The following is a 17,933-nucleotide window of genomic DNA, read 5'->3' on the forward strand; positions in this document are numbered from 1 at the left end:
AGAACAGACAATAGGAATGGGGATGACACAGGCAAAAGGAAGACCTTTGGCCTAATGTTTATTTTTTAAGAATAAATAATGCACTAAACGAAGAACGAACCCTTCTGAAAACTTCAGTGAGACTCAGAGGTCCAGGTATTCACACTGGGCCAGCTGGACTGTGTGGGTCTGAGCCCCAGACCTCTGTGGACAGTGGTCCTCCAGTGGGGGCTGTTATGTCCCCCAGGGCACATGTGACAATGTCTGAAGACATTTCTGGTTAGCAGAACTCAGGAAGGGTGATCCTGGCAGCCGGCAGGTAGAAACCAGAGATGGCGCAAAACACCCCGTAATACACAGGAAAATCCCATGACAGGATTACGCAGCCCCCTCCCCCCCCCCATGTCAGCCATTCAGCGGCAGAGAAGCCCTGCTCTAGAGAGGGCCTGGGGTCACAGGCCAGTCCCTAAGCACAGAGGAAGAGGCCAGGTGACATCCACAGCACGCTCTCCTTCTGCATCTCTCACCACCTGGAAGCTGCTAGGAACCTGTCCGCCACACAAGGGGAAAGAGCAGCCTGTCCCAGTTCCAAAACCCTGGCTTTGCAGGACAGTCCTGGCCTCAGCCACCTCCAGGCTACGAAGGTTTAGGGAAGAACAATGAGGCAATGAGCAGCCCCAGCCTCATTAAGTCCTGAAAAACAGTTTTTTCCGGAGGAAGTTAAAACAGCCAGGAATCTGCTTATAAATTCCTTTCTCAGAAACAGCATTGGCAACCTGCAAAACAGAACCACAGGGGGGAATCTATGAGTTCAGTGTCCTTGTCTGAGACCATAATTAAGGGGGAGGGCCACTGAAGGGGCCATCAGAAGGCCTCCTGGGGTGGGTTATAGAACAAACAACACAGCTACTGTAGAATGGAAAACTCAAGTTTTCCAATACAAAAACTCACAATTCCAATCAGACTGAAAGGCTAGGGGTAAGAAAGATGGTGGGGTGGTGGAGGGGGACATGGGACAGGGGATGGAGGGGAGAATGGGACCCAGAAGACCACATGTGCTGCTCAGCTGCCCCTGCCCTGTAGGGCCCCACTCAGGACCAGAAGTGACTCCTATACCCACCCCCCCCAGTGTGTGCCTGAGCAGAGCAGTGAAAACCCACAGGGGTGCTCGATGGTTGAAATATAACAGAGATGTGTTACATCTGTCGGAGCTGCATTTGTTTAACTATGTAAAGATGTGTTCCATTTGTTTCACCTAGACTGCCTAAGGCACAATTGATCTAACACAAAGCTGGCCGGGCAAAGCTAGGCAGGGGAGGGATAGGTGGGCCTGGCAGGCAGAGAAAATAAAAAAGGGGAAGAGAAGAGAATGAGGGAGGAAGAGGAGGGAAAATCAGCCAGCCAGACACAAGAAGCAGTGAAAGTAAGATACACAGATGGGAAGAAAAGTAAAAAGCTCCAAGGCAAAAGGTGGATAAAGAGAAACAGCTTAACTTAAGTTAAAAGAGCTAGCCAGAAAAAAGCCTAGCTGGGTCGAGTATTCAGAACTAATAAGAAGTCTCCACATCATGATCTGGGACCTGGTTGGTGACCCAAAAGAAAAAGTCTGGTACATTCGTGGGGAGCGAGTGCCCTGAGTTGGCTGCTGTGGAGCAAGGCACCGCCAAGCCCCTTCCCTGTGCATTCTCACTGAGTGGGGGAGCCCCCAGTGACTCTATTTCCATCTTGACTCAAGGTCAGAGAGTTCAAGCTTGTCAAAGCCAAATAATAGGGTGTCTGGTCAAAGGAGTGGCCACTACCTGTTTTGCTCCTCAAGGCCAAATAACAGGATGTTTGAGCAAAGGCATGGTTACTAGATGTTTGGAGAAATAAGGTGATTACACTTGTTTGTTCCTTGAACCAAGGGAAGGAAGTCTTGCCCTCCCCTTTTTGCTTTGGGTATAAAAGGGCATGAGTAATAAATTCGAGGCTACTCCAATATTTACTGAGAACCCTCCCGAATCTATCTTCTGTCTTTTTTCTTTCTTAATTCTCATACCCTGTTTCAGGCATTACTCGACAAGTCGGCTGGTCCCGACAATTAGGCCTCCAGGAAGGGGACACTCTGGGACAGAATCACAAAGCTTGATGGTCAAGAGTCAATGACATTAGGCTCTAGATGGGGACATTACTTGTCTAGCATGCATGATATCCTGGATCTCACCCATACCAATTGGGCGTGGTAGTGCACAGCTGTAATCCCAGCACTCGGGAGTAGAGGCAGGAGGATTACAAGTTCAAGTTCATTGCTCACTACACAGCAAGTTCTAGGCCAGCCCGGGCTACATGTGACTCTACCTAAAGAGGGCATGTTGGGGACTGCCACAGGGTTAAAGGAGAGGCACATGGTCGGGCTTCAGGGTACCATGCCCTTGCCACCGAGCCACCCCACCTGGCACTTAGGACACTGTCATCTGGGAACCAGGTGTCTGCCTGGGCACCTGTCTCTAAGGAGGCAGGGGAAGACAGAACTTCGCCATCAGGACGAATGCCATCGCCATGTTCACGTTCCTCATTTGAGAGGCAAAGTGCTCCCTGATTCTCAGCCAGGGCCCAGCCGCCTTTGCAGCTAGGGCCTGCTGCCCTGCTCTCCAGGCCACTGCGCCCCTCAGGAAGAAGGACTCACCCTGAGGAGGAGGGATTGCAGGTCTTCAGAGCAAGCCCACTGCTCCAGGACGCCGTCCAAGGTCTCAATATACCAGGAGCCACTCTTCTTGTCTCTCCAGGAGACAAAACCTACAGGAGAAAGCCGAACTCTGTCACCCAGCAGAGAGGCACACTCCATGGCAGGGTATACAGGCTACAGCGAGATCCATACTGTGGCTCACGGACAGGTGGCAAGAGCGGCCCCATCCCTGTGGCTCCCTGAGCAGCTGTGGCTCCCATCTTCTCCCATGGAAATCAAGGTTCTGGGAAGTCAGGGGTCTCAAGAAGGCCAAAGCATGCACCTGATCGCCCCCTTACCACCACATGGCCAACTGTGCTGAGGGAAGTGCCAGCCCCATCCCTTGTTTACTCTGCAGCAACCCCAAAAGGATCACTGTTCTGAAGTCTTGCCTGCTTCACCCTGAGAAGGGGCTCAGGAGAAGTGAAGTGACCTGCCAAGGATCCCGCAGGCTGTGCCCAGCATAAACAAGACTTCAGGACATAGCTGCCTCTGGGGCTAGCGGTGGGGGCACCCCTGGGAAGGCGGGATAGGATAAATGAGCTAGCTCACCTGGGAAGGTGGAATAGGATACAAGGATGTCACTGGGAGTGGGCAAACTTGACACGGCATCCAGCTGGTCACAGGTCCTTGGGCCTTCCTGGTATGGGACAGCATCTGGCTCAGAGTCACTGTCAGAAGCCTTGCCTTGAGAGGAAGTACAGGCCACCTCAAAGCCATGGTCTTTCTGCTCTGCAATAAGCAAAAACAGACACCCATTGTCACTACACCGTAGAAGCACTATAGCACAAGGTGCTTCTCCTGAGAAGGGAAAGGCCTGAACCTGAAGCCTTCACTCATGAGCTCTACTGATACTGGAAGGAAACGGAAGTTGGACATGGCGGAGCACACCTGCCTACCGCGCCAGCACGGTCTGGAACCACGAATCTCGGCGGAGGGTGTCCAGGTTGAATGAAATCCACAGAGCACGAGGTTGAGGTGAAACAGCAGCTCGTTTATTGTTCTGCTGGGGCTAGCTTTTATACCATGGCACCAAATGGGGAGGGGGCTGCGAAGGATCTGTCACCTGACTCAAGGAGGGACTCTCACCAGACCCCAGTAGGGGTCAAGGACTGATCACACGCACTCCACCTTCACCTGTTCCCAGTAGGGACTGTCACCTGACCCCAGCAGGGATCAAGGAATAATCACGTGCACTCAAACTTCCTCATCCAACTCCAGGAGCAGAGGGAAGTTCTGATTCTTTGCAGATAAGCACCTCAAATGGGGGCAGGAAAATATAACTCGGGGTAGCAATTCCCACACCTGCCTTGTTTCCAGAAAGGGTCTCGTTATGCAGCCCTGGCTATCCAGGAACTCACTATGCAGACCAGGCTGGCCTTGGACTCAGAGATCCATCTGCCTTGCCTCTGCCTCCCGCAGAGTATTTATTGTTAATTGTGTGTGGAGGTGAGTGCAGTACCCACAGCGGCCAGTAGAGAGTGTCAGATCACCTGGAGCTGCAGTTATAGGAAGCTGCCCAATGTGGTTGCTGGGAACTGAATTGGGTCCTCTGCAACAGTATAAGCTCTTAACTACGGACACATCTCTCCAGGCCCTGGCCTTGACTTCTGCTCACCCTGTTCAGGTTTCCCAAATAGCTAAATTACAGGTCTCTGCTGGCAGGCCCAACCGTTTGTCTTTTTTTAAACTACCCTAATCCTTTTATGGTTTCCCAAAGAGGAAATCCAAACTGTACCCAACAGGGGGACGACAAGATGGCTCAGTGAGTACAGGCACTCGCTACCAAGCCAGTCCCTTCATGGGTCCAGTCCCTTCATGGATACAGGAAGCCCTGATGAGAACCGACTCCAAGTTTCCTCTGATCGCCATGAACTTGCACAAGTGTAAACATACAAAGTTTTATGTGTGTATGCGTGTGTGTGTGCCAAATAGATTTAGATTTACACCATATTAAAACCTTTAACTACAACTTTGCAGCAAATGTATACCCCAAATAAAGAAAACAAGTCACAAGTACACCTCCTAAACCCACTATTTCCTAAGGAAATAATTCAGGTGCAGCCCATGGCCCACTGGAAACCCTGTGTAGTGTGAGCTGAAGGCCATCACCCAAACGGCCACTGTTGGGAAATTGACATGGGAAAGAGGAAAGATCAAGTCAGGGAGGGGCTCCAATCACATCTCTGTTCATGTGTTATCCTTAGTCTGCAGGTTACACACTGTACCCATGAAGGGACTGATCCCCTGTATATCACACAGCAGGAGGCAAGAGGTCCCCTCAGTGCAGAAGCCCTCAGCTGCTGTGGTCAATGGTGTCACACTGACAACACCGCACCAGTTAACGGCTTTGGGGGACTTTCTCAAGCCTGGTTCTGTGCTACCTCCTAACAAATGGGAGCTGACATTATGCCTTTTAAATTAGAATGGCAAATTTGAAAACAGTAACAGTAGAGTCACCAAAATCCTTGGCCTTATTTGCAGGTATGTGAACAGGACACCCAAACAGGCTAGGGACAGGGAAGTCACTGTTTCCGTTCTTAGGTGACACAGCACCACCAGGTGGCAAGAGCATTAAACAGCAGGTCATACTTTCTGGTGGGGACACAGCTAGACAAAGAAGGGAGGGTAAACAGGATCTTATGTAGCCCAGGTTAGCCTGAAACCATTTTTTGGACTCTCTATGTAGCTCTGGCTGCCCTGGAACTCACAGAGATCTGCCTGTCTCTGCCTCTGCCTCCCAAGTGCTGGGATTTACCTTGTCAAGGAAGGAGGGGCAAACTTAGGGAAGACTTCCTGGAGGCAATGACAATACATTGCAGCAGAGAAAAAGGAAGAGTTGGGGGCTGAAGGGATGGCTTGGTTGGTGGTAGCACCGGCTGCTTTTGTAGAGGGCCCAGGTGTGGTCCATATGGCAGCTCACAACCATCTCTAACTGCAGCTCCAGGGGATCTCATGCCCTCTTCTGGCCACCACTGACTTGTGGTACATAGAAATACATACATGCAAAATACCTACATACATAAGACTTAAAAAATAAAAATAAAAAAGTCGCTGGACACCAGTGGTGCACACCTCTAATCTCAGCACTTGGGATGCAGAGGCAGGAGGACCTCTGTGAGTTTGAGTCTAGCCTGGTCTACAGCGTGAGTTCCAGAAAAGCCAGGGCTATACAAAGAAACCCTGAGTCAAAGGAAAAGAAAATAAATAAAAGAAGTCTGAAGAGTAAGACCATTCACATATGTGGGACCACAATCCTACTTGCTACTGAAAAGGGTGAGATTGGGAGAAGTAAAAACCGTGGCTGTCCCAGAAGCTGGCCTCCCACTCAGCTCTGTTCCTAGATCCCTCTGTGTCTTTCAGGGGTCCGAGCTGGAGCATCATCGCACAACACCTTGGATCAGAAAAAGTGTAAACAAGAGAGCATCGTCATGACCCAGGAGCCCAGCACAGCTTCTCCCTCCATGTTGTCCATATTCTGATGAAAGAGTCCTGGCAGCAAGAGTGGGGCATGAGGTGACCCTGGGCCCTGAGGTAGGGTAGGGGGAGTGTGGGAAGGGAGGCCCTGGGACAGAACAGCCAGAGTTCCTAGTTGTCCTTATCTAGCCTAACACACTAAAAGACCAGTATTCTTTTGTTTTGTTTGCCAGTGTGAGCATGGCGCGCGCGTGCGTGCGTGCGTGTGTTTGAGTGCACATGTGAGCACATGCATGTGGGGACCAGAGGACAATATCAGTGTCCCCCTCAATCACTTCCCACCTTGTTTTTAGACACAAGGTCTCTTGCTGGACTGGCTGCCCAGACAGCCCAAGAGTCCTCCTGTCCCCACCTCCCGCACTAGAATTACAGGTGGGCACCGCTATGTCTGGCTTTTCTGTGGGTGCTGGGGCTCAGACTCAAGAGCGCCCTGTTTTCATGGCAGGCTAATATGGGTGGGATGTTCTTCTGTATATATGCTGCTTTCAGTATTTTTTTTTTATGTTGCTAATGAATAAAGTTGTTTTGGCCAACGGTAGGCAGGAAATCTGAACAGAGATAAAGAGAGAAAAGTAGGCAGCATCAAAGAGATGCATGTAGCTGCTGAAGGAGAGAGATGCTGGAAAACCGATACGCCACACCCTCATGGAGACACATAGATTAATAGAAATGGGTTAATTTCAAGATGTAAAAGCTAGCTAGAAATATGCCTAAGCTATTGCCAAGCAGTGTTGTAATTAATATAGTTTCTATGTGATTATTTGTGTCTGGGAGGCCGGGAACGAACGAGCAGTGTCTTCCTACAACAAGCATTTTACAGATGGAGCTATCTCCCCACCCCACTTTATTTGTTTTTACGGAAACTCTGAGGCTGAAGTCATCCAGGTCATATGAACCTGTGACACCACTGTGCCGAACTCCTCAGATGATGCTGGGCTCACAGCATCTAGGGGGAAGTCCTGCTATCCACTATTGTGTGTGGAGAACCCTCTGGATACAGTGAGCAGATGATGCTGGGCTTGCAGCATCTAGGGGGAAGTTCTGCTATCCACTACTGTGTGTGGAGAACCCTCTGGATACAGTGAGCAGATGATGCTGGGCTTGCAGCACCTAGGGGGAAGTCCTGCTATCCACTACTGTGTGAGGAGAACCCTCTGGATACAGTGAGCAGCTAGGGGGAAGTCCTGCTATCCACTACTGTGTGTGGAGAACCCTCTGGGTACAGTGAGCAGCTAGGGGGAAGACCTGCTATCCACTACTGTGTGTGGAGAACCCTCTGGATACAGTGAGCAGCTAGGGGGAAGACCTGCTATCCACTACTGTGTGTGGAGAACCCTCTGGATACAGTGAGCAGCTAGGGGGAAGTCCTGCTATACACTATTGTGTGTGGAGAACCCTCTGGATACAGTGAGCAGCTGGGTGAGGAAGGCAGCAGGCAATGGCCCCTTATCTGTGCTCCCGGGAAGCCAAGTGTCACTTACCGCCACCACAGGCCTGGATGAAGAACAACTTCGGCTTCCCTCCCAGGCTAGGGCAGCCAGTCCCATTGAAGATGTTCACAATTTTCTCGATGGACACGGCACATCCATCTGTGCCATAGACGGCACCCGGGAACTGCAGGTGGCTGGCCTAGAGGACAAGGCACCCTGGTTACAAAAACAAGATTCTGGTAGAAATCCAGAGGCCTCTCCCAAGGCTTTGTGTGGCTAGGTCAATATTCAGAAGGCCCTAGGTGGGGACACCCACTGACAGAGACGGAGCAGGACTACTGCAGGGACTGTCAAGGATCAAGAGGAGAAGCTTCCTACCTGGCACCCATGAGAGAGGATGACCACCACAAAGCAGTCCAGGGCACGGTGGTCCCGTTGTGCCATCTCCACCAAAGCCGCGACCATTTTCTATAAGGGAAGACAGCAGGTAAGATGGCCCCTGCAGGGTCCAGCCTGAGGCCATGACACAGCACTCTGCTCCCAATACAGAAATTGTGATAAACAGTCAGCAGACAGGTACCATTTGTAGGAAAAGATGCTATGCTTGGTCACCGACCATTTAATCCCCACGACAAGTCTATGAAAACAATTACTCTTGCTTCTAAACAGGGAAACTGAGGCGTAAGAGGTTAAGGGGTAGGCACTGAGAAAGCCAGGCCTCAGACTCTCTTTCTCTAAGTCTGATGCTACGCTCACCATGCCACTTCCACAGCCCTATGGACGGAGAGACTTGTCCGGGGAATGCCCCTCAGGGGACAGTGACTGTACCTTGGCAGTCAGGTCATTCTTCACCTCCACCATGAAATGCAGCCAGCGGAAGCGGTGCTGAAGCTTCTCGCAGTCCACGTTGGAGCCAGTGCGCGTACTGAGCCCCGAGGAATGGCGGAAGTTCACGTTGTTGATGATGAGGCAGTGGCCACAGGGGTCCGCATCCAGGATGTATGCCTGCACAATGACGGTTTTCAAAATCATGGACAGGGTTGTCTCAGTGCACTCCATAGGAGAGGTCACGACCCCTGGATCTCACTTATATGGTCGAGTCTGGAGTGTCAGCAAAGGACATGGGTGGGGTTTGTAACCCCCAGGGCCAGCTGGACAAGTACCAGGTGAGTCCCTGCATACCAGAGAGAACTGAATGCCATCTTACAATTCAGGGATGGAAAATCATAATCTAGCTAGGTGGCTCCTATACATAATCTCAGCCAGGATTGGTGGCACACACCTTTAATGCCAGCATTTGAGAGGCAGGGGTAGGCGGATCTCTGTGTTCAAGGTCAGCCTGGTCTGCACAGAGACTTTGTCTTAAAGGAACAAAACAAACCCAAAAAAAACAAAAACAAAAACAATAAAATACATGCAATTCCAACATCAGGGAAGTTGAGGAGGAAGATTGCCACATGTTTCAAGTGAATTGGGGGTTTTATATTGAGTTCTAGAATCTCTTGGGCTAAATAATAAACCCTTGCTTCAAAAATACAAAGACTGGGGGCTGGAGAGATGGCTCAGCAGTTAAGAGCACTGGCTGCTATTGCAGGGGACTGGGTTCAATTCCTAGTGCTATATGGTAGTTCAAGACTGTAACTCTGGTTTCAGGGGATGTGACACCCTTTTCTGGCTTCTGTGGGCACTGCACATATGTGATACATAGACATACATGTAGGTGGAACACACACACACAAAATAACAATTCCTTAAAAATACCAAAACAAAACAAAGCCCAACCCAGACACATTCACCCCAAAGGGACTTTAAACACCATGCAACTTGGTGGCACTGGCCCAGGGCTCCATGAGAGGTATATATCTGGTTCTGTCACAGCAGTCTCTGGCCAGGGCCCACCCTCTAATCTCCTAAAACAGCTTTTATCCCAGGTTCAGATCCTTGAATGCTGAGGGATAGCCCTTCTGTATGCTATTAATATATGTTGTTCTCATTGGTTAATAATAAAAGCTATTTGACCAACAGCCAGGCAGGATATGGTTGGGTGGAACAATCAAACTGAGGACTCAAATGAGGAGGGGCGGAGCAGGGAGTAACCCAAACAGCCACCCACGAATCAACATGCCAGTAGACTGGTAAAAGCCACAGACATGTGGCAATACATAGATTAATACAAATGGGCTAATGTGGGCTGGGAGGTGGTAGCTCACGCCTTTAATACCAGCACTTGGAAGACAGAGGCAGACGGATGGTGCGGGACAATTGTCTATATTCTGTCAATTATATTTTAAATAAATGCTGATTGGCCAGTAGCCAGGCAGGAAGTATAGGCGGGACAACCAGACAGAAAGTCGAGGTGTGGCAATGAGAACAGGAGTATTCTGGGAAGAAGAAAGCTTTTCCCACAGTCCTGTCCAGACATCGAAGAAGCAGGATGTGACCTGCCCCGCTGAAAAAGGTACTGAGCCATGTGGCTAACATATACTAGAATAATGGGCGAATATAAGTTATAAGAGCTAATACGAAGCCTGAGTTAATGGGCCAAGCAGTTTATCATTAATATAGACTCTCTGTATGATTTTCTTTGGGATTTATTGGCTGCGGGAACTGGGCAGGACAGAAACCCCAACAAGTAGGCCCTCATGTTACAGATGGATCTCTGTGAGTTCGAGGCCAGCCTGGTCTACAGGACCTAGTTCCAGACAGGCTCCAAAGCTACAGAGAAACTTTATCTCAAAAAAAACCAAACAAAACAAAAAATTGTAAAACTACACCAGTTCCATTCCGCGATCTACTCACTACGCACTACTGAAACTAGACTGAAAACTTAAAAACATACAAATACAGACAGACAGACAGGGCCATGGAGACATCCCTAAAGCAAGAATGCCAACTTTATTATGCTCAGGGCAGCTTTATATAGGGCTCTGGTCACACCCCACCAAAAATTACTCCCCTGTCATCAGGGTCTCGTGCTCAGAGCGGCTGCATGCTGCTCTGAGATTCAGGGTCTGATGGTCCACAGCCCCCAACAATTAATAAAATTTTTTTAAGAAAAATCTTTTGTTAATAGTTTAATTTGCACTTTATTGTAACATAATACACGTCTCCACTGCTAACACTACTATGACTTTATTTACATCTTCATTAGTATATGTTCACTTGTCTTTCATGTAATAACTAGAGAACAATTTGTAAAAATATTCCAAGTATCATTTTTTTTTGCAACAGAAATATTTTTTTTAAATCTTCCCCAATTTCTTTAACTAATTCAAGTGATATCAGAAAATCCTTCTTAACATGCTATGGTAAGCCATTAGTTGGAATTATGATGTATATATATATATAATAGAATGACCAGTTATGAATGAATATATATATATATATATATATATATATTGGTTTTTCAAGACAGGGGTTCTCTGTAGCTTTGGAGCCTGTTGTCCTGGAACTATTTTTTTTTTTTCAAAACAGGGTTTCTCTGTAGTTTTTGGTGCCTATCCTGGAACTAGCTCTTGTAGACCAGGCTGGTCTCGAACTTACAGAGATCAGCCTGCCTCCGCCTCTCGAGTGCTGGGATTAAAGGTGTGTACCATTGCTACCTAACATAGTTAAGTATATTTTTTAATATTTATTTTTTACATTTTTTAACATTTATTTATTTACTATGCATACAGTGTTCTGCCTGCATGCTGAAATGGGTTAATTTAGATATAAGAGCTAGTTAGTAAGAAGCCTGAACTATAGGCCAAACAGGTTGCAATTAATATAAGTTTCTGTGTGATTATTTGGGACTGTGCAGTCAGGACAAGAAGTGCCACCGCCATTTACACTTGAACTTCCTCTTCCATGACTGTCCATGGGTCTGACCTCTCTATCTGAATATTCCTCTGCCTGTCTTTTCTCTCTCTAGCACAAAGCTCTGCATGGTAAGTTGCCTTGTTCCCAACATGAAGAACTATGGCAGCACCCGGGAGTGTGTAGATGGGAAGGACAGTCTCAGTGGCTTGGCCTGGAGTGGACACCCAGAAGATGCAGCCCTTCTTTAGGTTTGAACTTTGATTTTACAGGGGCAGATGGGTGGGGTGGGTGGGACAGAGTGCTCCAGCTGGGGTCAGGAGCCACGGAGTGTGGTGACTGTAACCAGACGTCCCCAGCCAGGCAGGGTTCCTCAGCTCCTAGCTCAGCCACAGGGAAGGCGTAGAGAAAAGACAAACTCTAACTACATGAGGACTTACCATATCTGCATGACCCTTGATCTTTTCTAAAGCACCTGAAAAACAGGGAAGAAGAAATGTGGGTGTTGGGGTTCAGCTGGGAAAGGTCAAGGAGCTGTGAAGACAGCTCACAGCAGGACTTTGGAATAGAAGTCAAGGACACCGCCACCATGGAGATGTGTCCCAACAACATTAAACACACATTTCCACCCTTGAAAAGAGCCAAATGTTCACTAAGGTCTTACTCAAAAGCCTCAAACTGTGATTCAGCCACTGGTGGGGGAGAGGGGTATCCTAAAGAGAAGTCAACTAGTGACACACACAATGCCCTGGGTAACCCAGAGAGCAGGAGGCTACGTTAAAAACAAGCAAGTCAGCCACTGAAATACAGACCACATAATTCCACTCCTACATAAAAGGAGTAAGGGAGGAGGAGTAGAATAGAGAGACGGTTCAGCAGATAAGAGTAATGGTTGCTCTTGTGAAGGATCCAGGTTCAGATCCCAGCAAACACACAGCAGTTCACATTCATCCTTAACTCCAGTTTCAAGGAATCTGGCACCCTATTATGGCCTCTGTGGGCACCAGGTATGCATGCAATGCACATACATGCAAGCAAAACAGTCATATATATATATATATATATATATATATATATGTATGTATGTATATGTATGTATGTATGTATGTATATATATGTATGTATATATATATAAATAAAAATAACAAATAAATCTGTACAAGTTCCTGCTCCAAGTTCATGCCTTGTATTCCTGCCCTGATTAGTCTGGAACTCCAGGACCAGGGAATCTGATGCCCTCTTCTGGACTCTGATGGCACTGCATTCATGTGCACATACCCACATATAAGTACACATAACTTTAACTATAGAATAAAAATATAATCTTAAAGGAAGAATAACCTACTGGGCAGTGTTGGGGAACACCTTTAATCCCAGCACTCAGGAGGCAGAAGCAGGTGGATCTCTGTGTGCAAAGTTAGCCCAGTCTACAGAGTGAGTTCTAGGAAAGCTAGGGCCACACAGAGAAATCCTGTATCAAAAAAACCAAAATATCTGCTCTGATGGGTCCTGGATACAGTTCTCTGTATCCATATAGTGGTTCACAACCACCTGAAACTCTAGTTCCAGGGGATCTACTTCTGTGAGATTCTATACTCGTGTAGTACACATAAAACACACACACACACACACACACACACACACACACAGAATAAATGACTTCAGGTAATTCAGAACAGGAACTACTGCCACCGAGCAATAAAGAATGAACTGTATGTCTGCACACCACCACAAATGAAATGCAGATAAAATGGGCAAGAGATGTGGACTCAACAGAGCTCTAAGATACAATTTCATTTTCACTGATATACAAGGACAAGCAAAAGGGACAGATGTTGATGAAACCAGAACAGAAATTACCTCAGTTGCAGAAGTGGGTAGTGACTGGAGATAAGGTCTCCTAGGATACCAAAACACCCTGTAATGTGATGGTGTGGGTGGTGGCAAGCTGTGTGCACACGCATGCAGGAAGAAACCTTCCATCCTGGGTGTATGCATTTCCCTGCAAACTGCGATCTTGACATCTCTGGCAAATTATTTCACTTCTCTGCACCACTGTTTCCCTTGCTTACAGGGCTGAATCTAAAGGTACCCACCTTGCAGGGTTGCAGGGAAGTAGGAGTATACATTGTGTGTGTGTGTATGTATATGTATATGTCCTCATAGCCTCCCTACACCTCCTATCAGGCGTGGGTTTTTTCAGTCATCCACCAGAACCAAAGGCAAATCCTGAACAATAGCTCCTTCTGGAAACACTCGGAGAAACAAAGAGTATCCACAACAAACTCTTGCTCTAAAGATGGGCTGTCAAAATTGCATCTCCTATAGATTGATTGGAATATTCCACTCATCTCCTATGAGCATTCATTAGGACAATACTAGAGCTCTCCGGGCCTGGGCTTAGGTTCCAGAGATATGGCTACATGCACCAAGAAAGTCAGGATCGTTGGGAAATACAGCACCCGCTATAGTGCCTTCCTCTGGAAAATGGTGAAGAAAATTGAGATGAGACAGCATGTACACCAAGTACACTTCCTCGTTCTGTGGCAAGAACAAGATGAAGAGCCGCGCCTTTGGCATCTGGCACTGTGGTTCCTGCATGAAAACTGGCTGGTGGGCCTGGACCTACTTCACTTCTGCCATCAGAAGACCGAAGGAGTTGAAAGACCAGCACAAGTGCTACTGGTTGGGACCTCCCTAGCCTCTAGTAAATGAGTTAATTTACATAGAAAAGATAAGTACTAGAATTCTGAATCTCAATCCACCTATTTGTACCCAGAGTCACACCCCAATCACCGCATCGCACCAACCCACCAACCATTCTCTTGATACTTACAGACATCATGGCTTCTGTCAGAACCAATGTCCACTGGCCTGGGAGTTTCTGGTCTGAGAACCTCTGGTCTGAGCCGAGCAGGCCAGAGCTCTTCTGGCCCCAGCACCACGGGTGTGAGGTTTCCCTGGGCAGGCTGAGATGGGTCTAGCTTTACTACTCTCTGCTCCTTTGGTGTGAGTCCAATTGGTCCCAGAACCACAGGCACCAGGCGGTCTAGGGGTTTAACAGCCTCTGGATCCTGCTTGGCTGCTTGCCGGCTGGTTCGCAAGAATGAAGCCAGGGTGTCTTGGCCTGTGTCCTCTAAGCAGGAGATGAAGAGAGGAAGGGCCTGTCTCCCTCGGGTCTCAAGATCGGTGACCAGCTGCCTGGCTTGATCCCGCCGAGACCCAGAGCCTGCCCGCTGTTTGGATAGAAAAACCAGACACTCGTTATCCAGGGACATTCATTGGCTCTCATCCTGTCTCCCACTTCTCGTCCAGCGGTAAGGCTGGGGGCAGGTGGGCAGAAACTCACTCAGCAGTGCATGAACGCATGTCGCATGTCCCTCTACAGCCTTTGCTAGTCTAGCCATGGCAGTGCTTCAAAGACACCTACTGTGTGTCCAGCACTGTGCTGAGTGCTAATTAGTCCCACTAAAAGGAGGAAAACGGTGGCCGGTGGCTTGTATAAGGTACATAAATTTTTCTAAATTTGTTTTAATTACTTATTTTATTGCATTGGTGTTTTGCCTACAAGCATGTCTGTGTGAGGGTGTCACGTCTCCTGGAACTAGAGTTATACGCAGCTGTGAGCTGCTATGTGGTTGCTGGGAATTGAACCCAGGTCCTCTGGAAGAGCAGTCAGTGCTCTTAACAGCTGAGCCATCTCCAACCCCAAAAATCTTCTAAATTTGTTGCTAACATTTAAGTAAGTGAGGGAATTGAATACAGAAGTCAAGATTCCCAGCCTCTCCTTTTTGGAGGAAAGAGGTTTTGTTCGGAATGGGGGTGGGAAGCTTTCATTTTGGTTTGGGGGGAAGAAAAAGTTCTCAAGTAGCCAAGACTGGTTTTCAACTTTCTTGAACTTCGGACTCTCCTGCTCTTGCTTTGGTTTTGCTTTAAATATTTGTGTGTGTGTGTGTGTGTGTGTGTGTGTGTGTGTGTGTGTACACATACGCGTGCGTATATGCACCAATTTGTGCCAGGTGCTTGAGGAGGCTGGAAGAAAGTGTCAGATCCCCTGGAACTGGAGTTACAGACAGTTGAGCTGACATGTGGGTGCTGAAAACTGAACCCATGTGCTCTATAAAAATGTTCTTAACCACTGAGGTAGCTATCCAGCCCTTGCTCTTGATTTCTGAAGACTGGATCTCATGTAGCCAGGCTGGCCTCAAACCCCATCTATAGCCAAGGATGGCCTTGAACACCTGATCCTCCAGTCTCTACCCCCTGAGTGCTGGGATTCCAGGTGTGTGCCACCACCCCTGGAACCAGCCTTTCCTTTCAGTCTGTCACAGCTGACACTAGGCTAGGATACTGCTCTGATCACACTTAGCTGGAGAAAGGAACAAGGCGAAAAGCTGCTGGGGCCTCCCTGGGCAGTTCAGCGTATAGTCCCTCTTAATGTGTCTTGAAGGCTGGGACTTTCCCTTCAAACCACTTTCCTTGATCAGCAGTGTTCTTAAAAGAAGTTGCTCCTAATACTGATTTTATTTTTTGTTTATTTGTTTGTTTTTGTTTTTCAAGACAGGGTTTCTCTGTAGCTTTGGAGCCTGACCTGGAACTAACTCTTGTAGATCAGGCTGGCCTCAAACTCACAGAGATCTGCCTGCCTCTGCCTCCTGAGTGCTGGGATTAAAGGCATGAGTCACCACCGCCTGGCAGATTTTATTTTTTTATTTTAGTTTTTATTGTACTTATTAATTTATTGGGACAGGGTTTCTCTGTGTAAACCACCCTGGCTGTCCTGGTACTCGCTCTGTAAACCAGGCTGGTCTCGAACTCATAGAGATCTGCCTGCCTCTGCCCCCTGAATACTGGGACTAAAGGTCTACACCATCACTGCCAGGCTGGTTTTACTATTAGTTGGTAGTTAATCACATGACTCTGGACCACCTTCTTCTATTTCTCTTTCAGTGGACCAGACCAGGTTCCTGGATGATAATACAGATGCTGGAGACAGCATTCTAGGCAGTCCCCAAGAAAGAGCCTGCCACTCATAGCCTCTCAGAAAGAAATATTCCCTTTTCAACTGAGACAAAAGTGCTAAAGTATATTTTTTTCTTAGCTTTCTGAGACAGGGTTTCTCTATGTCCTGGAATTCACTCTGTAAACTAGGCTGGCCACGAACTCAGAGATCCACATGCCTTTGCAAGTGTATTTTTTTTAAAGATCAAATGTTTTATTTTATTCCTCTATGCTACCTACATCAAATCCCTTTTCCCCAAAAATCCTTTATACAATATGCACTTGATACATACAGGACTGACCAAACAGACAAAGCATGCTGCGTCCTGGTGCTGTGTCCTTCACCTCCGTTATCTCACTTGCTCTAGGATGACCACTATTATATTTCACAGTCCAGGAAACTGAGGCTCAAAGAGGGTAAATGACTGGTACAAGGAGCCAGTGCAAGGCTAAAGTGAGTACTTAGGACACTAGTAGTAGAGTCCGAAAAATACACGCCTATTTTCTCGAAACACGAATATTAACATAGTGTAGGTTACAGTCGCTTTAGCAAACACTCCGCAAGAGTTTTTCTATTTATTCTTCTGGACTCCATAAAAATCTGGATGATATGGGTGCTGAAGTCTGGAAAGGCTTTGAAAATGGAGTTACCACGCCGTGGTTTCCCAAGTTTGCGCAGGGTGCAAGGCGGGGAGAGGAGGGCGGGAGTTTGGGGGACGGCATCAGCGAATCTCTCCTCCGCCCTCGAGCCCCCACCTGCGCCGCGGGAAAAACTGGGAACGCAAGGAGGCGGGGCGCACCTGGATATCCTCGATCATGTCTCGCGTGAAGAGCTCTCGACTTAGCAGAGCGTCCCAGAGCTCGGCGACCTGCAGCTCGCCAACCAGACGCACCCGACATCGCCGCAGGAGCTGGCGGTCCGCTTCGTCCATGGCGGGCTGCTTGCGGGACCCCGGGTTCCGTCCGCTTCCGGCCCTCGGGTTCCGCCCCGGCACCCACGCCCCGCCCCCATACCACTCTAGCAAGGGATCCCGCCCCGAGGAGGCCCTGAGGGCCAGCAGTCTACTCGGCCTCGACACTCCGCCCTGCCCCAAGGCCGGTCCCCCGCGCACACTCGGCTCCGCCTCCCCAGCCACCCTCTCACCCCACCTCCCCGGGCTGCCCCATTCCTCCCTTCCTCCAACGAGCTCTCGGCCCCGCCCCGCCCCGACGCCTTCGCCACGCCTCCTTAAGCCCCGCCCCGACACTGTGCCTCACACCCTAAGACCCGCCTCGTACGATATTGCTCCTCCCCTAAGACTCGCCCCTACGTCGACGTCCCTACTAACACCCTAGACCTACACCCGAGCTCTACGTACTCCTTCGCCCCGCCCCTAGGCCCGCCCTCCAGCCCCGCCCCGCCCCTTGGATTCGCCCCCATTTCGCGATCAGGTCCTCCCCTGGTCACGCACTCAGGCCACACCCCCCATCTTTTTCTCCTTATGAAGCTAGGGTCGTGTACCTAGTCTAGCCCTCCAGCTCCCGTTCCTGCTCCCCGGCCCCGC

The 17,933-nt window shown here is 48.7% G+C and overlaps 1 protein-coding gene and 1 pseudogene across 1 annotated transcript; one reads left to right on the forward strand and one right to left on the reverse strand.

The window, feature by feature from the left end:
- Window positions 1–17: 17 nt before the first annotated feature.
- Window positions 18–17,469, reverse strand: Casp9 (caspase 9). Its single transcript, XM_048426637.3, has 9 exons — window positions 17,190–17,469; window positions 14,225–14,624; window positions 11,829–11,863; window positions 8,419–8,595; window positions 7,969–8,058; window positions 7,642–7,789; window positions 3,236–3,415; window positions 2,645–2,754; window positions 18–755 (listed from the first exon to the last, which is right to left on the reverse strand). Exons 1-9 carry the CDS (start codon window positions 17,319–17,321, stop codon window positions 666–668), a joined length of 1,362 nt encoding a protein of 453 aa, XP_048282594.2. The 5' UTR covers window positions 17,322–17,469; the 3' UTR covers window positions 18–665.
- LOC125395316 (large ribosomal subunit protein eL43 pseudogene) lies at window positions 13,798–14,116 on the forward strand (annotated as a pseudogene).
- Window positions 17,470–17,933: the final 464 nt, after the last annotated feature.

The sequence above is a fragment of the Myodes glareolus genome, chromosome 6 (assembly GCF_982192425.1).
Source record: "Myodes glareolus chromosome 6, mMyoGla1.1, whole genome shotgun sequence".
In the NCBI taxonomy this organism is placed as follows: Eukaryota; Metazoa; Chordata; class Mammalia; order Rodentia; family Cricetidae; genus Myodes; species Myodes glareolus.

Bases quoted from the DNA above. Each gene is read 5' to 3' on its own strand.
- Casp9 (XM_048426637.3), bottom strand. From the start codon at position 17,321: ATGGACGAAGCGGACCGCCAGCTCCTGCGGCGATGTCGGGTGCGTCTG. The intron at 11,864-14,224 runs GTAAGTATCAAG...CCTGTTTTTCAG, and splicing joins TGACAGAAGCCATGATGTCT to GTGCTTTAGAAAAGATCAAG. The intron at 8,059-8,418 runs GTACAGTCACTG...CTTCCCTTATAG, and splicing joins AGAATGACCTGACTGCCAAG to AAAATGGTCGCGGCTTTGGT.